Source organism: Anastrepha ludens, chromosome 4 (genome assembly GCF_028408465.1).
Source record: "Anastrepha ludens isolate Willacy chromosome 4, idAnaLude1.1, whole genome shotgun sequence".
NCBI lineage: Eukaryota > Metazoa > Arthropoda > Insecta > Diptera > Tephritidae > Anastrepha > Anastrepha ludens.
This window is the reverse complement of record NC_071500.1, coordinates 91,200,156-91,220,294: the sequence shown is the minus strand read 5'-3', so window position 1 is coordinate 91,220,294 and position 20,139 is coordinate 91,200,156. Positions and strand designations below refer to the sequence as shown.

Below are 20,139 nucleotides of genomic sequence, written 5' to 3'. Positions count from 1 at the left end.
GAACGATGAAATTCGCGCCTAATTTCTCCCTCAATTTGTGACCCACTTCTTGATGTTATCTTGACGTTTCCAAACGGCAGACAGTTTTTATAGTAAACTTTTTCATGACAGCCATGCACTCAGACGTTTTGCATGCCAAGAGGCGGCCGTTGAGCGCAGCTTGGGCTTCATAGTAATCGAATCTGTTAACTTTTAACATAGTTTTTTTTTCATTATTTACATTGTCTTGGCATATTTTATGTCGTAACATGTAGTATATTTTTGATCTCTGAAGATATATAACTGGCGATTGCAAAAATGTACACTGAAAGAGACAAGACTTGTCTCGACTGGACTCTGGACCTTTGCACGTTGGCGGGAGCGAATATCGCTGACGATGGAATATTGGGCTGTATGGGATTTACGGTGACATGTTTATGTATGTATATATAGTTGGTGTTTCAGAGTTTCGAACCTACGCGCTTCCGAATGGTAGTCACGCTCCAACCCATTCAGCTACGGCGACCAGTGCTCTTACGCATTTTTTTTACGAGGTCTTCCATTTTATCAATAATTACGTTTTTTCTGTCATACGAATACTAGTAAGAAAAACGGTTATTGTTTTGTATAAAAATTAGTTCACATTCACTGCACGGATTTTGAAATTACCAAACTACAATAAATTACAATGGTGGAGCAATAAACTCATTACAAGAAGAATATATGGACACACATACATAGATAATAGAGATGATGACTACGCATGACAAATTGCATGTAATACCAATCAAAAATGTGAGCACCACGATTTTTTTATTTCAAAATAATTCAAAGAAGTTTTGTTTTCATGTTGAGTGGACAGACACCTGTAAACGGCCATATTTTCCCTGATTTTCATTAAAATTATTTAAAATGAAGGAGTCAATATATTTTTTTCAAAATTGGCATACAGTTTATTTATACATTAAAATACAATAATATATTTTTTTTTTTTTATTTTAATCATTTAAAATTTTGTTAAAAATCATTCTTCTAGAAAGGTCGCAGCGGGGCTTCTCAATCGGCGGGCATTTAGAATCGGCGTCAGTGACCTGAATACAAAAAACCAAAAATTTTTTTGTTTACTAATGTCATAATTTCTATATGAATTAAACAAAAATGGAAAAAAAAAAATTCGCGGAATTAAATGCTTTAAAAAACTGAATTTTGGGGCGAATTTTCTACTATTTTTGCTTCGAAAAAATTATTTTTTCGAAAAATTTTCGAATTGTAAATTCACATAGAAAGTAATATCATAAAAAAGATGTGTGCAAAATTTCAGGGAAATCGGTCAATAACTTTTCGAGTTATCGTGTACGCCAACTCGAAAAATATAGTTTCAAGAAAAACGCGTCTAAAGTCGGCAACGTAACTATACCTCTCCCTGCGCTCCAATGCAAAGAATAGAGTCATCACGGTTGACGATCTATAATGTAAGAAATACTTAAATTTACCCCTTAACGCAAAATATTATTGTTGATTGAGTTATGACTTCATTTTATGGGGAATATACAAACTGTAAATGAAGTGCGAAAGAAATGTTATTTTGTAGTTATGCAAATTGTCACGCAAATTAAGCTTTGTAAATATTATGACATCTCACGAGTTCACAAGTTCCCTACTGAATTGCTAATGATTTTTTGTTATTTTTTATCTGTTATATTTATTAACAAGTAAATGCATATATTAGAGCAATTGCGTTAGAAAGGCGTTGGGCGAAGGGAGTTAGTTTAGATAAGTTACGATTTTGTGCAGTTACAATGTGCAGTCACGATTTTCATTTACATTAATGACAATCTGGCAAATATTCGCAAAATTTCATGCATATTTCTGAAGACGCCACAGGGTATGTACGCTTGAAAACTTAAAAGATATTTAAAAGAAAACAAGAAAATAAATAACTAAACAAAATTTATTGAAAACGTATAAGCTGATTAACTGACATTTTGCCACTTTGCTTTGGAGGCTTTCGAGACGTGATTACCGTTTTCCCTGCATTTGAAGCCCCCTGTGGATAAGAAACATCAAATGATACGAAAAGTTGTTTCTAATAGCGGTCGACCGTCGGCTAGAAATAGCAAACCTCCGAGTTTATTCTGTTGTAAAAAAAAGCCATCAGCCGTTCGGAGGTAGCATAACACTACCCAACTATAGGTTTAACGACCGAACTGGCCTGAGCTTGAGCATATCGATTTCTTTCAAGTAATATTAGCGGTAGGTAGGTAGGTGAAATGGTTGAAGTACCACTCTGGTACTCCTCAAGTAGCACTGAAGCCTCGTTTTTTATGTCATGTCCAACAGGCAGATATCCACAGCCAGCCAGAGCTGTTGATATATTGGCGAAGATTGGTGGGATTTAGGTTGGCGCACTGTCCCAGGCTGTCGAAGAAAGGTGAAAGTAAAAAGTGACCTTAGTTGTCTAGCTGCCAAACCCGAACATTTACAGAGAAGGTGCTCAACATTCTCCTTCTCTGAAAGGTCACCACAGCCTCTGCAATGGGGGTTGTTTGGTAACCCTAGCTTTTCGGCGTGTGTGCCGATCGTCTAGTGACCGGTAAACACAGCTACGAGTTTGGAAATTGAATGGCGAGGAGTCCAGGGCTTTCTGAGTCCTTCATATATTGTACATGTAGCACATGAAGAAATGGAGCTCCATCTTTCCTGCGCTTTCCTGAGAAATAATTTCTGCAGTTCCTCTTTAACAACTGTCGGAGGTATGCCGATGACCGGTAGCAGGTCTCTGAGGCCAATTCAGTCCTCTTCCTTGTAAAAGTCGATGGCAAGTAAGTGCAAACCGACATTCAGGGCAGCACTGGGGCAAGTTTTAGATGATCCGGTGATGCCAATGCATGCAGTCCTTTGCCCCCTCCCCAGTTTAGTCATATTAAAGCCCTTCCGAAGAGCTTCCCACCAAACCATGCATCCATACGTTAAAATTAGCAAAACCTGGTGGCCGTTGTACATCCACAGTACGACCTGTGGCTTGAGTTCCCATTTTTTACCGAACATAGATATGCAGGGGTAGAAGGCTATACTGGCCTTCATTACCCGATTTTCAATGTGTAGCTTCTAATGGAGTTTGCAGTCAAGTATCACTCCAAGATACCTAACTTCCGATGAAAGCGGGAGAAAGTTGTTGTTTCATTTGGAAGGAGAAAGGGTGGAGGTTTATATTTTCTGATCAATAGCACCAGCTGCGTTTTGTCAGAGTCAACTCGGAGGCCGCAAGTGGCAGCCCAGCAACTGAGTACCTTTGCAATATCTCAGCCATGACTGAGGGAAACGATCCCGATACCATTAGGACCTAGTCATCGGCGTATGCTACTACCTTAACCCCAACCTTAATTAGCATTGTCAGAACTTCGTCAATAGCAACTAGGCAAAGTAGGGGCGAAAGGACAATTTTAGCGGTGCGTGTTTTAATTATTTCGCACTTTTTATCCACACTTTTTTTCAATTTTTTTTCAAATTATTCATACCATAAGAAAGCTAAATAATTTCTAATGTAATTGACAAATTTTTTGTTTTCTTGGCTTCTCAAATTAATCACAAGTTCGAAAATTTTAAACCAACATTTGAGCAGTTGAGCAATGAACCAAAATCAAGCGATTGTAGAGGTACTCGCACTGTTCGATTTTCAGGTATACAAAGCTCTTATTCTCGCATCATAAACGTTCGCTATCGCTCATATAATTATATTTATTAAAAAAAAAAAAAAAATATCTAAAAGAATATTTACTAGAAAATACTCACCAATTACATAAATATAAAACCTCTTAATGAGCTAGCCTTGGTTAATATATAAGATGTATTATGACTTCAAAGCATTTAGTACGTTAGTTGGAGAAACAAAGCTCTTAACAAATAAAAACTTTATCAAATTAACCTGTATACATTAAAAATTGCATAACTCACATTAACCTGCTTACATTAAAAATGGCTTAACTCACATTAAAAGCATTCTTCATCTCTTTACAGGGTCTCGAGCATTTGATGTACAATCTAGGCTTAGGACAAATCGAATTTGAACCTGAGCACACTATCGATCAACATCGGCCAAAAGGTTACAAAACATTAGAGTCTGATGATGACGCAAAGTTGACGGCATATTTCGAAAGACAAATTTCGAAACTTTCTCCATCCGATGAAGATATTGAAGTGTTGAAGCAGAACCAGAAAAGCGCCGACGAATTGGATATACTAATTGGAGGAAAAGACAAAGGTGTTTTGCTGGAATTCAAAGAGATGCACGATCCCAAGCATAGACACCCACGGGAGAGTGGTAAGAAAAATAGATACAAAAATGTATATAACTGATCATTTAGTTCGAATTCGAAATCAAACAAAAAAAAAACGAAATTGGAGCGAAAACGAAACTTTTAACACAATGCCGACTGGGTTGATGCGTGATTACCATTCAGTAGTGCTTAGGCTTAAAACCACAGAAATGAAACGACAAATGTTGAAAAAAGTTTTTTCGCTACTCGACAGGTAATAGCAAACCTCCGAGTGTATTTTTGACAAATACCATAATAGGATGTAAGAGCCAAATATATACAATATATGAGATGTATAATCTCTATATTCTCTTGTTGAAAGATTGGAAAAAAAATACTTTCTGTCAAAAAAAACTCTCTGGCTTGTTTACTGGAATCAGAAGCATCCTATATTATCCACTTCAATTGGAGAGATTCCATTTATTTTTTCAATAAAAAATATTTATAAATTCTTTGCTATGCAAAGTTTGCCAACCTCTTCGGAAATTACCTTTAAATTGCAAAAAACACTTTCAACTTTGACCAATTCAACGCTTTTTATGCAGATAATCAGTTTGACCTCCACAATAAAAAGTAATAATAAGGCCATCAACAGTAGAGCTGTGCTTCCATCAAAATCAACTGCCATAAAGTGAACAATTGAAATGACCATTTAATGATATTTTTCATACTTATATATGTATGTGTGTACATGCATTCCTATATTTATTCATATTTGTGTGAGTATAATGAGACGTGTGGCTTATTACTTCAAGTAGATACCGACATCTCATTATCGAACTATCTTTATAATTTATCTAATTTGCATAATTTGATGTCAATGTGACTTTTACTTTTCAATAAGAATAAACGAAAGTAAGCGAATCTTAAGTGGCCGCTTATGTGCTCAATCAATAGGCCGCTAAATGACGTTTAATTGTCAAGTACGTAGACCGAGAACTTGAGAAGAATGCGACCGAGTCGTCGTCATGCATTTATCTATCCTCATAATTGTGTATGTGGGTATGTGTGGGGTTATTCTTTTTTACTAATTTTCGCACACAATAAAAAAAATCGTCGGCCAATCAAATAACTCAACAGCTTCAGTTTGTTTACATACGATAGCGATGAAAGCCTACATGAATTCAACTTTCAAATTTTACACTAAAATTAGAAAAATTCACCCAACTTTTTCTAAATTTTAAACCTTTTAAATTTCATTCTTTAAAAAAGTGTTTGAATGCAGTTTTTTGACTAAAACCATATAAAGCAAACTTTCAAATTTTATACAAAATTTAAAAAAATCAACAGACTCTAAGTTTTAAACTTTTTAACTTGTTTTTGTATCAAATTTTTCGAGAATACTGTTTTTTTGACTTTAATTATTATTTTTTTAATATTGTTACTCTTTTAATCGCAACTACATAAATAGAACTTTATATACAATTTATTAGGTGAGCAACTAAGTTTCGCCAGCAGTGTGTGCCAGTCGATTCTCACATAACCTAAACGTCATAAACCAAACTTAGACATATGGTAAACAAACTGCTTCGACATATTAGTAATTTTGTTTTGGTATCATATATTTTTGGTTTTGTGAAAATGTCTGATTTTCTGCCGAATAATCATGATTTGCGGGAAGTGTTGATTTTCCTCCTTCATTCGAAAAATAAAAACGGCGGCTGAAGCACATCGAGAGCTACAAAAAGTTTATGGAGATGCTGCTTTAAGTGAAACAACGTGCCGAGATTGGTTCCGTCGCTTCAAAGACGGTGATTTTGACGGTGCTGTTGACGACCGTCCGCGTGAAGGAAGGCCAAAAACCTTCGAAGACGCTGAATTGGAGGCATTGCTCAATGAGGATCCGTGACAAACGCAAGAAGAACTTGCTAAAGTATTAGGAGTTACCCGCCAATCCATTTCCAAGCGATTGCATGCTTTGGGAATGATTCAGAAACAGGGGACTTGGGTTCCTTATGAGTTAAAACCAAGGGATGTTGAACGTCGTTTTTTCGCCTGTGAATAACTGCTCCAGCGGCAAAAAAGGAAGGGTTTTCTTCATCGCATCGTGACGGGTGATAAAAGATGGATTCATTCTGCGAAGGTTATGCTATGTATTTGGTGGGGCCAAGTTGGTGTTATTTATTATAAACTGGTAAAACCAAGCGCAACCATCACTGGGAATCCGTATCGACTTCAATTTATGCGATTGAGCCGAGCACTGCGCGAGAAGTGGTTGTTAACCAATTTTTGACCAAAAATTCTTTGAAACTTTATATAAAATTTAGAAAAATAAACCGCAAAAAAAAATTAAAAAGAATAAACTCTAGTTTTTATAAATTACACTTGTTTTTTTATAATTTTTTATTTTTTTTCAACTTTATTTTATTTTTATTTTTTTTATAAAGGGTGGCTAAGTTTCAAGGGCCGGTGTTGATTTTGAATAAAATACGATTTTTTAAAGAAATTATTATCATTTCCCCTTGTTATGATAATATTGGTATAGTTCAATTACGAATGGAATAAAATACTGGCTAAATAGCAGCCGCGGCCTCGGCGGCACGCCTCCATCCGATGTTCCAAATTTTCGATGGCACTGAGGCATAACTGAGGTTCTATGCCATTAATGTGCCAATTATCTCACCCTTTAGCTGTTGAATTGTTGCTGGCTTATTGACGTACACCTTTTCTTTCAAATAGCCCCAAAGAAATAAGTCCAACGGTGTCACATCACATGATCTTGGCAGCCAAGTGACTTCGCCGCGACGTGAGGTTATTCGCCCATCAAATTTTTCGCGCAAAATAGCCATTCTTTCGTTAGCTGTGTGACAAGTGGCACCGTCCTGTTGAGACCACATATCGTCCACATCCATATCTTCCAATTCGGGCCATAAAAAGTTCGTTATCATCTCACGATAGCGAACACTATTCACAGTAACTGCCTGACCGGCCTCATTTTGGAAAAAATACGGCCCAATGATGCCGCCGGCCCATAAACCGCACCAAACAGTCACTCTTTGTGGGTGCATTGATTTTTCGGCAATCACTCTTTGATTATCATTCGCCCAAGTGCAGCAATTCTGCTTATTGATGAATCCACTAAGGTGAAAATGTGCCTCATCACTGAAGATGATTTCCTTCACGAAGTGCGCGATATGCATTTTGATTTGAACGCCCGTTTTCATAATATGCCTGAATAACTTTAACGCGTTGCTCGATTGTGTATCTTTCTATGGTTCAAATTGAGTTGGTATGAAATTGGAAATTATCAAATGAAATGCAGAAAAAATGTTGACGTTTAGGTGTGGCTTACATTCAACATCGGCCTTAAAAATTTAATCACCCTTTATTTTTATTTGTTCTTTTTTTTAATTGTAATTATTTTACATCAACACGATTGCTTAGATACTTAAAACTTACACTTATTGCACTAAAACTTCATGAGCCTTTTTACTGCAAACACGATATTTATCTAAAAATTCAGATCGAAAAGTTTAAAATTTAGATTATAATTTATTGAATTTTTCTAAATTTTGTACAAAGTTTGAAAGTTTGATTTATATTCTTTAGCTTAAAGATTTTGCTACAAAAAATTCTTCTTCGAAAAACATTGTTAATACAGAAGAATAATCATCATTGCATTCAGTTGTGGTCGGCACTGTATTCCAATAGACGCACGCATCAACGCATACACAAATACGTACAGTCTGTGTAATAGAAACTTGACCGGCAAAATTCAAACTAACAGTTCCGTTATAAAAAATAGGTGTATCCTTTCCGCAATACACGCTGTTCAATTAGTTAGTTTTGTGAGAAATTTAGATTTTGCAGTGAGTTCCGCGTACGATTTGAGGCATGTAGCCTACATACTCTAAAGGTTCAAAAATGTTACGACATTTGCAACAAAATATTTGACGAAATCGAAGGCGCACATAAATTTAATCGTGCAATGGCATAAAGAAGTTAAAAATGTTGATGACCTCCCCGGTGAAGCCCAAAAACAAAATACCTCTCCAAAGCAAAATCAGAAGATCATTGATGTGACAAAGTGGAAATTATCGTTGGGTGAAGCTGAAGCAGTTTTAAGGAAAAGTAGTGTCAGCTTATGCAAAGACACGATTCGAGAACGTCTTCATGCAGAAGACCTCAAATTCCGAAGCACATTGAAAAAACCGCTGCTCTCATCTCATCTCTGTCACACATTGAAAAAGGACTTGCATGGGCAAAGGTAAATTCCGAACGGAATTGAGCAAAAGTAATATTTACGGATGAATCTTTCTTTTGAGCGAATAGTTACTTACTTCGGTCCAGGTGTACGAGTACTACTGGTAATCGACAACTTCAACGAACTGTTAAGCATCCAGCTAAGGTTCACGTTTGGGGCTGCTTCTGCGAAAAATAATACGGCCGTTGATTTGTATTTACCGCCAATTTGAGTACAGTTTTGATGAATAAAATGTACCAAAAAAGCATTATTACCTTCAGTTCTTATGAATAAAAGAACTTTACTAAAAAGCATTCTTCCATCATTGGAAGAACTACCCACCTTGGATTTTACAAAAATAATAGAATCAATCCCAAGCATCGAAGCTGAAGTTGTGTAGAGTAGAAGCAGCAAAATGGGATTGAAATTTTGGATTGGCCTGCACAGCCGTCTGATGAGAACCCTATTGAAAATGTGTTGAATATAGTTAAACAAAAACTCTCAAGAAAACAAATGTGGGTTTGACCGTCCATCAAGGTTATCAAGGCAATTTCGACCGATTTAGAGCCGATAACCTCCACAACTTGCGCAAAAATTAACACAAAGTATGACTCGAAGATGTAATAGCGGAGGCCATACATTTTTTTGAATATATTGGGTATTTTATAAGTAAATATTATTAGCCCATACAATGCGGTTTGTTAGAATGGAATTTGTCAAATATTGTAGTTTCTAATCACGGCAGTCACGCTTCTATGCGACAGACTGTGTGTACCTTCATTTCCATGTGTGAATGGGTGAACAATGGCAAACAATTGTACTTCCCAACACAACTGTAATTATAATGAGAATAGATTTTTTATGGCATGTTCAAGCATCAATTATTCCGAGCTCAAAACTGAAGCTACTTCAATGTCATTATCATTTTTAATGACAACTATAGCTAAAAAATATTCACATGATATGCATAGATGCGCCGCTTTTAATAACAATACATTTTTCAGTTATTGTTTTATAATTTTATTGTTCAATATAGATATGATTTATTGCCTATCTCTGATTGAGAGAAGCTTTTTTTTCTTGGGGATTAGCTTCCCTTCGGGAGCATTTTGATTTCTGACAGGGCAGGGGATTAGCCTGCCGCTACCTGTCCTAAATAGTGGAAATGCCCACCTGTCGTTGCTTAGGAACAACGCCTTCTTAGGGGGCGTCCATAAATTACGTGAGATATTTAAGGGGGGAGGGGGTCGAGTCAAATCTCATCTAATCTTACGTTGGAGAGAGGGGGCGGTCTCGGCAAATATCACGCAATTTTTTTTCTGATTGAAACAAAAAAAATTATACTAATAGGACTATGAATAAGTTCGTGCGGTTTTTTTTCGAAATTTGAAACTTTATTGACGTAAAATGGTTACAAATTTAATATTCAAAATATTGTCCATCGCTTACTACTACTTTTTCCCATCTTTCTGGCAATTCACGGATTCCCTTTGTGAAAAATTCGGTCGGTTTTGCCGCAATCCACGAATCGATCCATTTTTTGACTTCATCGTAATTACGGAAGTGCTGGTCAGCCAGGCCATGTTGCATCGATCGGAAGAGATAGTAATCGGATGGCGCAAGGTCTGGACTATACGGCGGGTGGGGTAGGACATCCCATTTGAGCGTTTCTAAGTATGTTTTGACCACTTGTGCAACATGTGGCCGAGCATTGTCATGTTGCAAAATAACTTTGTCGTGTCTATCGGCGTATTGCGGCCGTTTTTCTCGCAGTGCTCGGCTCAAACGCATCAATTGTCGTCGGTAGACATCCCCCGTAATCGTTTCATTCGGTTTCAGTAGCTCATAATACACAACACCCAGCTGGTCCCACCAGATACACAGCATAACCTTCAGGCCATGAATATTCTGCGCCGACGTCGATGTTGAAGCATGGCCAGGGTATCCATACGTTGCCCGACGTTTTGGATTGTCGTAATGGACCCACTTTTCATCGCCAGTCACAATTCGATGCAAAAAACCCTTTCTTTTGTGCCGTTGAAGCAGTTGTTCGCATGCCATAAAACGGCGTTCAACGTCTCTTGGCTTCAATTCATACGGCACCCAATGGCCTACCTTTCGGATCATTCCCATGGCTTTTAAACGTTTGGAAATGGTTGATTGATCAACTCCCAAAGTTTTTGCAACCTCTTCTTGCGTTTGAGCCGGATCTTGATCGAGCAATTCCTCCAATTCGGTATCCATGAACTTTGGCGGCGCACCCTCGCGTTCTTCGTCTTCCAAGCCAAAATCACCACTTTTAAAGCGTGCAAACCACTTCTGGCACGTTCGCTCAGATAGAGCATGCTCACCATAAACTTCCACCAAGATACGATGACTTTCGGCTGCTTTTTTCTTCATATTAAAATAATGAAGAAGAATTCCCCGCAAAAACACATTATTTGGCACGAAATTCGACATTTTCAAGTGTGGTAAAAATATTGTTGTTTACGCTTCAAATAAAAAACTTATACTGACGTTTGTGCCTTACGACAGTAGCTCTCCAATGAATGTTTGGAAATGTGGATCGATGGAATAATAATCAAGTTACGCCATCTGTTGTAAAACCGCACGAACTTATTCATAGTCCTATTATTTTGATCCATTATCCAGATTGTACATGCTTAAGGTTTAATCTTAAGCGTAATCGTAGTATGATTAAGATCATTCACTAATTCGTTCGAAAGAAAATAATTTCATTCATACTTCGACGTTATATAATACATTACTGCTGTCAAACCACCATATTTGTTTTATACCAAATAGCTCAATTTAATCTGAATTTACGGTACAGTGTAGCCCGTCGTTTGTTTTCGCGCCACTATCAGCCGAACGTGCGACTCGATGAACAAGAGCGTACGAGCTGAGTGGCAGCGACACACGGACAGGTTCCAACCTTCTTTGTTTAGAGAGAGCCAATATTTACTCCAGTTACATTGCAGTTGATTCATATCAAATTTTTATGCGTGCCTATTTTTTTTTTTTTTTAGTTTTTTAACGAGCGCGAATGTCAACAAATTTTTATTAAGAGTTACAAAGGGAAATTGTTTTTAATTTTTTTTTAGGTTGTGAAATGCGATGATCAGAACTGCTGCAGTCTACGCCGGAGTGATCTGCATATGATTCTTCACGACCGTTTTCTGCCACCTCCATACCCCATCACTTAGGTTGATTGACGTTTGATAATTCCGGACTTTAAAGAACATGACGGAAAGTCATTTGCTCCATTTCTAATACGCGTACCGATTCAACCGCTGAATGCCTTTATCACCACGCCTTATGATCTCTATTGCCCAAGTATACGTGAGGATTTAGAGAAAGTATACTTCAGTACATGCGGTATTTACTTCGCATCTATCACAAGAGCTGCAGAGCACAGGCGAGCAGCTCACATTGCACCAGCTAAGCAAGCGCGTATGTACCGCAAAGTGCGACCTTCACGGATTGTCGAAAGACGAGCTAATGAGTTACTGTGCGGAAGCGTCAACGGCTTAGAGTGGATAGATCAGGCCTGTTCTTTTAGAAAAAAATCAGTGTACTCTCGAAGGCTCTATCGGATGACTGCGTACTTATATATTTGATCTTTTTATTCCTATATGGAACGTAGGGTCTCAACAAATTGTTCCGACTGGTCCCGATTTTGCGCCAGTAATTTAATTTCGTTCCATGTTTTAGTCGTCTTCTCCATCTCCATCTCTATTATCCTTAACCATGTGTTTGATGGTCTTCCTCTGCGGTGACTGCCATAAGGGTTCCACTAAACTGCATTTCTGGTTATGTCGTTGCTTGATCTGCGTAAGGAGTGTCCAATTCAGTTCCACTTACGTTTAGTAATTTCGATTTCAATCGTTTTTTGCTGTGTGGCTTGCCAGAGCATATATAAGGTTGTCAAAAAAGTCTTGCAAGCTTGTCTTTGCAAGCGCGTAGTTCTAGTTGTATTCGTCGCATCGGTTCACGCTAGAGCTTTTTGGAAAGCTCTTTTCACGTGCTAACACGTGTTTGATTAATTGTTGTTTGCTTTTAGTCGTTCGTGAGTTATAGCGTCGCAAACATGGAGCAAAATAAAGAGAAAATACGGCATATTTTACAGTACTACTACGATAAAGGCAAAAACGCATCTCATGCTGCCAATAAAATTTGTGCAGTTTATGGACCCGATACAGTTTCCATTTCCACCGCACAACGATGGTTTCAACGTTTTCGTTCTGGTGCAGAACGTGATCGAAGATGCGCCACGGTCCGGAAGGCCTGTCGTCAAAAATTGCGATAAAATCGCTGAATTGATCGAAAGAGACCGGCATAGTAGCAGCCGTAGCATCGGCCAAGAGCTGGGCATGAGTCATCAAACCGTTATAAACCATTTGAAGAAGCTTGGATTCAAAAAGAAGCTCGATGTATGGGTGCCACACGACTTGACGCAAAACAACATTTTTGCCCGTATGGATGCATGCGAATCGCTTCTGAATCGCAACAAAATCGACCCGTTTTTGAAGCGGATGGTGACTGGCGATGAAAAGTGGGTCACTTACGACAACGTGAAGCGCAAACGGTCGTGGTCGAAAAGCGGTGAAGCTGCCCAGATGGTGGCCAAGCCTGGATTGACGGCCAGGAAGGTTCTTCTGTGTGTTTGGTGAGATTGGCAGGGAATCATCCACTATGAGCTGCTCCCCTATGGCCAAACGCTCAATTCGGACCTGTACTGCCAACAACTGGACCGCTTGAATGCAGCACTCATGCAGAAGAGGCCATCTTTGATCAACAGAGGCCGAATTGTCTTCCATCAGGACAACGCCAGGCCACACACATCTTTGGTGACGCGCCAGAAGCTCCGGGAGCTCGGATGGGATGAATAAAAAACAAAGATTTTTTAATGAACCTCTATTTTTACATTTATCCTCATTGCTTGTATGTTTTATTGGCTGTTTTGCTGTCTAACTCACAAGTGTGAAATATAATTGACATTGAGGGTGATTAATTTTGTGCCACCTTGCATATTGCCTTTGGCAAAGTGGTGCTAACTACTTAAGGACATTACAAACAGGATAGGTTGCAAGCCACTAAAATAAGAGACTAGAGTGACATATTTTTGAAATTGTTTCGTTCTTATGAAATTTTACCGTCCACCAATTTAACCTGCAATACGCCTACTTCTTTAATTTAATTATTACACTTTTTTGGATAGCTGAAAAAATAAGTTGTCGAATACGTCGAGAATCGTTTGAAAAGTCCTTGCAAAGTCAGAGTGTTGGCACTACTGGCGCGTAGGGAGAATATCTCTGGGAAGAAGACATACCAAAACTCAGCCAGATCGCTCAATACTTAGTGTTTGGCACTCATTTGAGTCGAGGAAGTCGAGTGATTCTCCTTTTCTAGCACGACAACGCACCAACCCACGCTTCAGCGGTAGTGGTCGCAAAAGTAATGGAAATAGGGTTCCAACTCGTTTCCTATTTTCCAGACTTGGCTCCCTCGGTTTACTACTTGTTCCCCAATTTGAAGAAATAGTTGACGAAAACAAAATCTATTCAAACGAGAAGGTGATTGCAGCAATGAATGGCTATTTTGCAAACAAATATTTTTGAACAAATCCTATTTTTCGGAAGGTATCAAAATATACAATATAAAAATCAAAGCGTTAGACGAAGTGTTAAGCCTATAAGGAGACTTTGTCGAAAAACAAAAAACAAGCAATAAAATAGTTTTTATTTTTGCATGGACTTTTCAAACAATTCTCGTAGAGACCATACAAAAAAATGTTGTTGAGTGCTGGGATTCACCTGTGGTTAAGTTTTGTGAACCACTCTCTTATTTAGGCATTGGCTTTTTCATCAAATTTATGTGGAATTTTTCTAATTTTTGTATAAAATTTGTAATATTATATTAATTTATGTATTGGGCATGAGAATAAGTTTCCGTCCTTTCTTAGCCAAAACAATTAAAAACTAAATGATATTATGTGAAATATGTGCCATTCGATGCTACAATTTTACTCCATCTTTCAGGCAGCAGACGGATTCCTCTAACGAAAGATTCGACTTCTTTTGATTTGATCCATTCATTGAGCCAGTTTGCGGTGCTCTCATAAGAAGTGAACCCGCTCTCCGATAAGGGCTGACTGCATTGATCGGACCTGATGATAATCCGGGGCAAAATTTCCCATTTCAGTTCTTCTAAATATTTCTGGATCGATTTAGCAACGTGTGGCCTGGCGTTGACATGCAACAAAATCAGTTTGTCACATCTACCGCCCATTCCGGCCGCTGGGAGTTCATAGTAGATGACACCCTTCTGATCCCACCAGATGCACAACGTAGCCCTTGAAGCATGAATATTTTTTTTCGCTGTCGATGCACCTGGTTGACCTGGCAAGCTCCAACACTTTCGACGCTGAGGGTTATCATAATAGATCCATTTTTCATCGCCAGCGAAGATGCGATGCAGAAAACCTTTTCTTTTCTGCCGTTCAAGAAGGATCTCACACGTCACCAAATGTCTCTCGATATCCCTCTCCTTCAATTGATGTGGCACCCAGATTGCTTTTTGGACCATTCCCACCGCGTGCAAACTTTTACCGACGGTTGATCTGTCAACATCCAACTCTTTAGGCATATCATCAAGGGCTCGACATGCGTCTTCATCCAATAATTGTTGTAGTTGAGTATCTTCGATTTTTTTCGGTGTCCCTTCGCGCTATTTATCACTCACGTCGAAATTGCGTGGAAGCGTCGAAAACACTATTTACAAGTTGTATTTGATGGCTTTGATGATACCTTTTCTTTAAAAGATAATAATGAAGCGTGACCTCCCGCAAATGCTGTTTTTTCGAGACGAACACAAGCATTTTTGACGTCAGATAAAAAAAGATCATTACGCTTCAAACGAATGTTGACTACTGCGATCGAGACCTCACATATAGGTACACCTTCACATCACCAGTAAATTACTAGAGCAAACACAAAAAAGTACCAGCAGCAACACCTCTTTTACGAGAGCGGAAACTTATTCGCATACCCAATAATTTTTGTTAGAAAATGAGCTATGTTTTTATAAAAACAAATAATTATTATAATTAACACTGAAACATAATAATTAACAAAAAAAAAAAAAACAATAAAAATAGTCACAGCTAGTCAAGTGTTGAAATGCTCTACAGGTCGATTAGTTTTATTCAAATATCTTCGTACTCGTGGAGCTTAGTTTTTATTATGTTTTTATATTTTTTTTTTTTTATGTTATATATATGTTTATATTTTTTGTCGCAAAATTTTATCTCTATGCATGTGTCCTTAAATGTGGGCAAGTTGAAGGTGAAATTATATTATCGCATTTGAGTGATACAAGCAATGTTAGGCAAATTAAACAATTTAATGATGTTTTTTATGCAAAGTTAGCACTCTCATAGACGGCTTTATCGTCTCATACGCGTTAATCTTAATACCAAATAAATAACTTTTTAGACAAACTCACATACATACATATGTGTATGTATTTGCGCAAAATTTTGGTATAAGCAAAGCATGCGTAATTTCCTGGAAAAACGTAGCTGAAGCTTCTACAAAACTTTAGACAAATCCAGTTGTCACATTTTGTTTGTTTACCAGTAATTTTTGTAAATTAATTTCTTGCTGGGAATTGAGGTTAGCACTGAAAAGACGACAACCTGACATGAATGCAAAAACTAAGCCCTAAATATGCGCGAGTATGCACAAATACAGTTGCTCATACGACGTGTGCGGCATACAGAAGAGGCTCAACTAACCAGTGCATTGCAAAACCCCATTGCATTCACAACTGCAGCCCGCCATACATAGGAACATACGCTGGAAATATGTGACACAAAAGAATGTGCAAAAGGTAAATAAAAACCGCGTAAACAATGTTGAGGAGTAAACAAAAAATAATAGCATGCAACTACAAAGCAAAAAAAAAATGTGGAAGTATTAAAAAAAATATTTAATTGTGAGTTGAAAACAAAAACGATAAACTATATCTACATACAGACTGTGTAATATATAAAGTAGCAGCAGTTGACTTGACGTAACTCATTCTGATTTATGAACTCTTAACGCTAACCTTTTATAAGTTTGATAAAAAGCGAGTTCTTGGTAGAGACTATTGACTGCATGGGGATAAAGTTAAGTTAAAGGATTTGTTTTTCTTTTATATAAATTCGGTGCAGCCTTTTGTTTTTATATTTCTAAAGAGTTGCTTTCAAATTAATTTTATTTACATCGAAATTTTAAAACAAATAAAAATGGGCTGTTGCCAAAAAAGCAGACTTGACTTTGACAGGGTTTGCTAAGCTGATAACCCCTTGCCTTCGCCTAAATCAAGCGATGGTTGTCATTTTCGGTGAAAGCGTTTTTCGTGCGTAAAAACAATCTCGCATTTGAAACAAGCTTTTCACTTTTGACAAGAAAAAGTTATCATGTGTCTGCTGCGAAGGTCTCATTTTACGCACGGAAGTAGCATCACGTCTTCCACTCCTTGGAATAGCTACGGCAAAGGGTTAATATATTAAGATTTTTTTTTTTTGCCGTCCCTACTACGTGTGTGGTGATTCCACTAAAAATATCCCTCATCTTGCCATGGATTTTTCCCTCCACCCCGGAAGCAGTCCGCATGCTCTTTTTTTCGAATAATATCCTCCACGAAATTTGCGACGTCATTCATTTTTCTTCGTCTATCATCATTTTCTCGATAATTTCTCCAGGTATAAATACACCAATAGATCGTTGCAGACCTGTTCTCTCTATGTTCCACCTCTCGCATTTAAAATAGGTGTGCTCCGCATCATCATACTCAGTATCTCCATATATGCAGTTTGGTAGGCTCACTTTTCCCGTTCGCCACAAGTACTTGCGGAAGGACCCATGTCCGGACAAAATATGTGTGAGGTAATAGTTAACCTCACCGTGCGTTCTCTCTAACCACTTTTTTAGATCAGGTATTAGTCTCACTGTCCATCTACCGTACCGTTCAGAGTTCCATCTGCCAAAGTGTGATCCTGAGATTTTTGCCTCCCATCTCTGTTTTCGCTCTTGTGCTAGAATATCTATAGGGATGGTTCCGCTGATAACTAACACCGCTGCTTCAGATACTGTTCTGTATAAAGAAGCCCCTCTGAGAGCGCAGGTGCGTTGCACAGATTGCAGAGTTTTCCGCCGGCATTGCACACTTAGCGAATCTGCCCATATTTCGCAGCCGAATAAAATAATCGATTTCGTCGTGTCCATTAAAAGTTTTCGCTTGTTCTGCGTTGGACCTCCAAGGTTTGCCATGAGTTTACTTAACATGCCGCTTACTTTGGCAGCTCTTGTGGCAGCATGATTTATGTGCGCCCAGTAAGTTAGGCTTGTGTCTAATTGCACTCCCAGGTGTTTGACCACTCTTTTTGTCGATAAAGTGGCATCGAGTACTTATATATCTACTTCTAACGGGATAATAATAATGGTTGAGTGTTTGGTTACTCCTCTTCCTACAGTTTTTTGCCGCTTCCGAATGGCAAATAGTTTTTTATGAGGAACTCAGAGGTTTGCCATTGCTTGCTGAAGAGCGACCTCTATTATCATGCCCGGGCTTTCGAACTGGGGCACTATCGAATAGTAGTCAAGCACTAACCCATTGGACTACGGCGGTCGTACAACTACGCCTTGATATCTAATAAAGGTAGTATACATTTCTTCATTCATCCATTTTATTTTCTACATCGTTCAGATCCTCAGCCATCATTCGTATCCGAGGCAATTAATGCTCTATGACCATATGAAGTATCACCCCAGTACATTGCTAGTCTTACCCTAACAGATTTTTTTCAACCTCTTCTGATCTAGCTTGTTGGTCTGTGTTAGCTATTTGGTTTCACTTTTAGCACCCGAATCCGGTAGGCTAGAGTAGATTTTCTACTTCGTGCCTAAAATTCAGCTTCATAAGCTCAAAAATCGCAGAAATCCGTCAACAATTGGAAGTTAGTTTGGAATCTTTTTGTTCCAGTTAGTTTGTATCCTTTTTGTCCAGCGCCACAGCCCACTAGCCCACAGCGCCTTCGTTTATGCGTTAAATGCATACGTTTGTTGACTTACATACTTCACTCAGATGTCAACTGCTGTTCAGAATTTATAACCATTAGAATGGCATAAATTGAATTATTATGCAAACTGATTTACAGACTGTGTAGCAGTTAGTTAGATTTTTTATGACGAAATTTTCATCTCCGCCACTTGCATATCGGCGCCACGTGCCCCTGTCAGTTGCTCATTAAATGATTCCATTAGTTTATTGGAGTTGACATTTTGGCAATATGCCGGAATACGTATGTACTATAGACAGCTGTAAAGGCATGCCCGGCTCCTTTTACGGCCTAACGCCATATTTAATGTGTCTCAAGGTACTCAGACGTGGTTGACAGCCAGGCAGGCAATTAAATAAAAAATTTAACGCATTTGCGTGCATCTACTGATAATCCCATATGTGTTGAGAATGATGAAAAGAGGATAAATTTTTATAGTCTTAGTGCATTTGCCATGCAGTTGCACTTCAGCCGAGAGCAAATCTCAAAACGTTTGTAATAAAATTTCTGTTTTATAGTGTTGAAACAAGGTTTTTCCTGTATTTACTTAAATATTGTAGTTTACTATTTGATTTAGACTACAAACAATACTTGGTTTCCGCCTTAAATTTTATTTATTACCTACTGAATTGCTATCCTAATAAAGAGGAGGTTGCGCAATTAATGACATAAAGCATTTCTCTTCCCACCTAAAACATATTTGTGAAACTTATCTTACACTTTCTAAGAAGCGGTAAATTTTAATCAAGAATCCCAGAAAGCGATAAGTGAGAAGACATCGAAAATCACAATAACTGAACTTAGGGCTACATTTACCTCACCACTACAGACTGAATTTATAGCAATAAAAGAGGTCACTCTTTGGCGTAAAAACTCTAATTTATATGGATATTGGCCTTCATATATTTAGTGTAAAATCTCAGCATTTTCCAGGCTGAATTTGTAGCAACAAAGGAGGCCAATCACAGCCAACTCCTTGCGAACTAAAATTATAGCAAAATCTCAACCTTGGCGCAAAAACTCAGCTTTTGCGGACAGGATTTATTATTAATAAAAACATCCCTCCTTGACGCAAAAACTCAGCATTTTGCAGACAGATTTTATCATAATGAAAAAGTTTCCTCTTTGGCTCAAAAACTCAGATTTTTTCAGACTGAATTTAGGTGGTCACTCTTCGGTGTAAAAACTCTGCTTCTTTCACACTGGATTCATAACAAAAACGAAGGTCGCATTTGGCGCAAAAATTCCGTTTCTACTAGACTAGATGTTTAGCAATAAAGGAGTCCACTCACAGCCAACTTCTTGCAAACTAAATTTATAGCAAAAACTCAGTCTTGGCGCAAAAACTCAGCTTTTTGCAGACTGGATTTAAAGTAATAAAAAAGATCACACTTTGGGGTAAAAACTCAGTTTTCTTCAGACAGGATATGTAGCAATAAAAGAGGTCACTCTTTGGTTCCCAAAGCCAACTTCTTGCAGACTAAATTTATAGCAATAAAAATGTCCCTTCTCGGCGCAAAAACTCAGCATTTTGCAGACAGAATTTATAGTAA

The 20,139-nt window shown here is 38.0% G+C and overlaps 1 protein-coding gene across 1 annotated transcript in view; it reads left to right on the top strand.

The window, feature by feature from the left end:
* The window catches only part of LOC128860174 (zinc transporter foi), a 67,918-nt gene that overhangs the window by 42,621 nt on the left and 5,158 nt on the right, over nucleotides 1-20,139 (top strand). Inside the window, exon 2 of the mRNA XM_054097466.1 lies at nucleotides 3,997-4,300. Coding sequence (XP_053953441.1) covers nucleotides 3,997-4,300 — 304 coding nt within the window. The remainder of the gene's footprint in view (nucleotides 1-3,996; nucleotides 4,301-20,139) is intronic.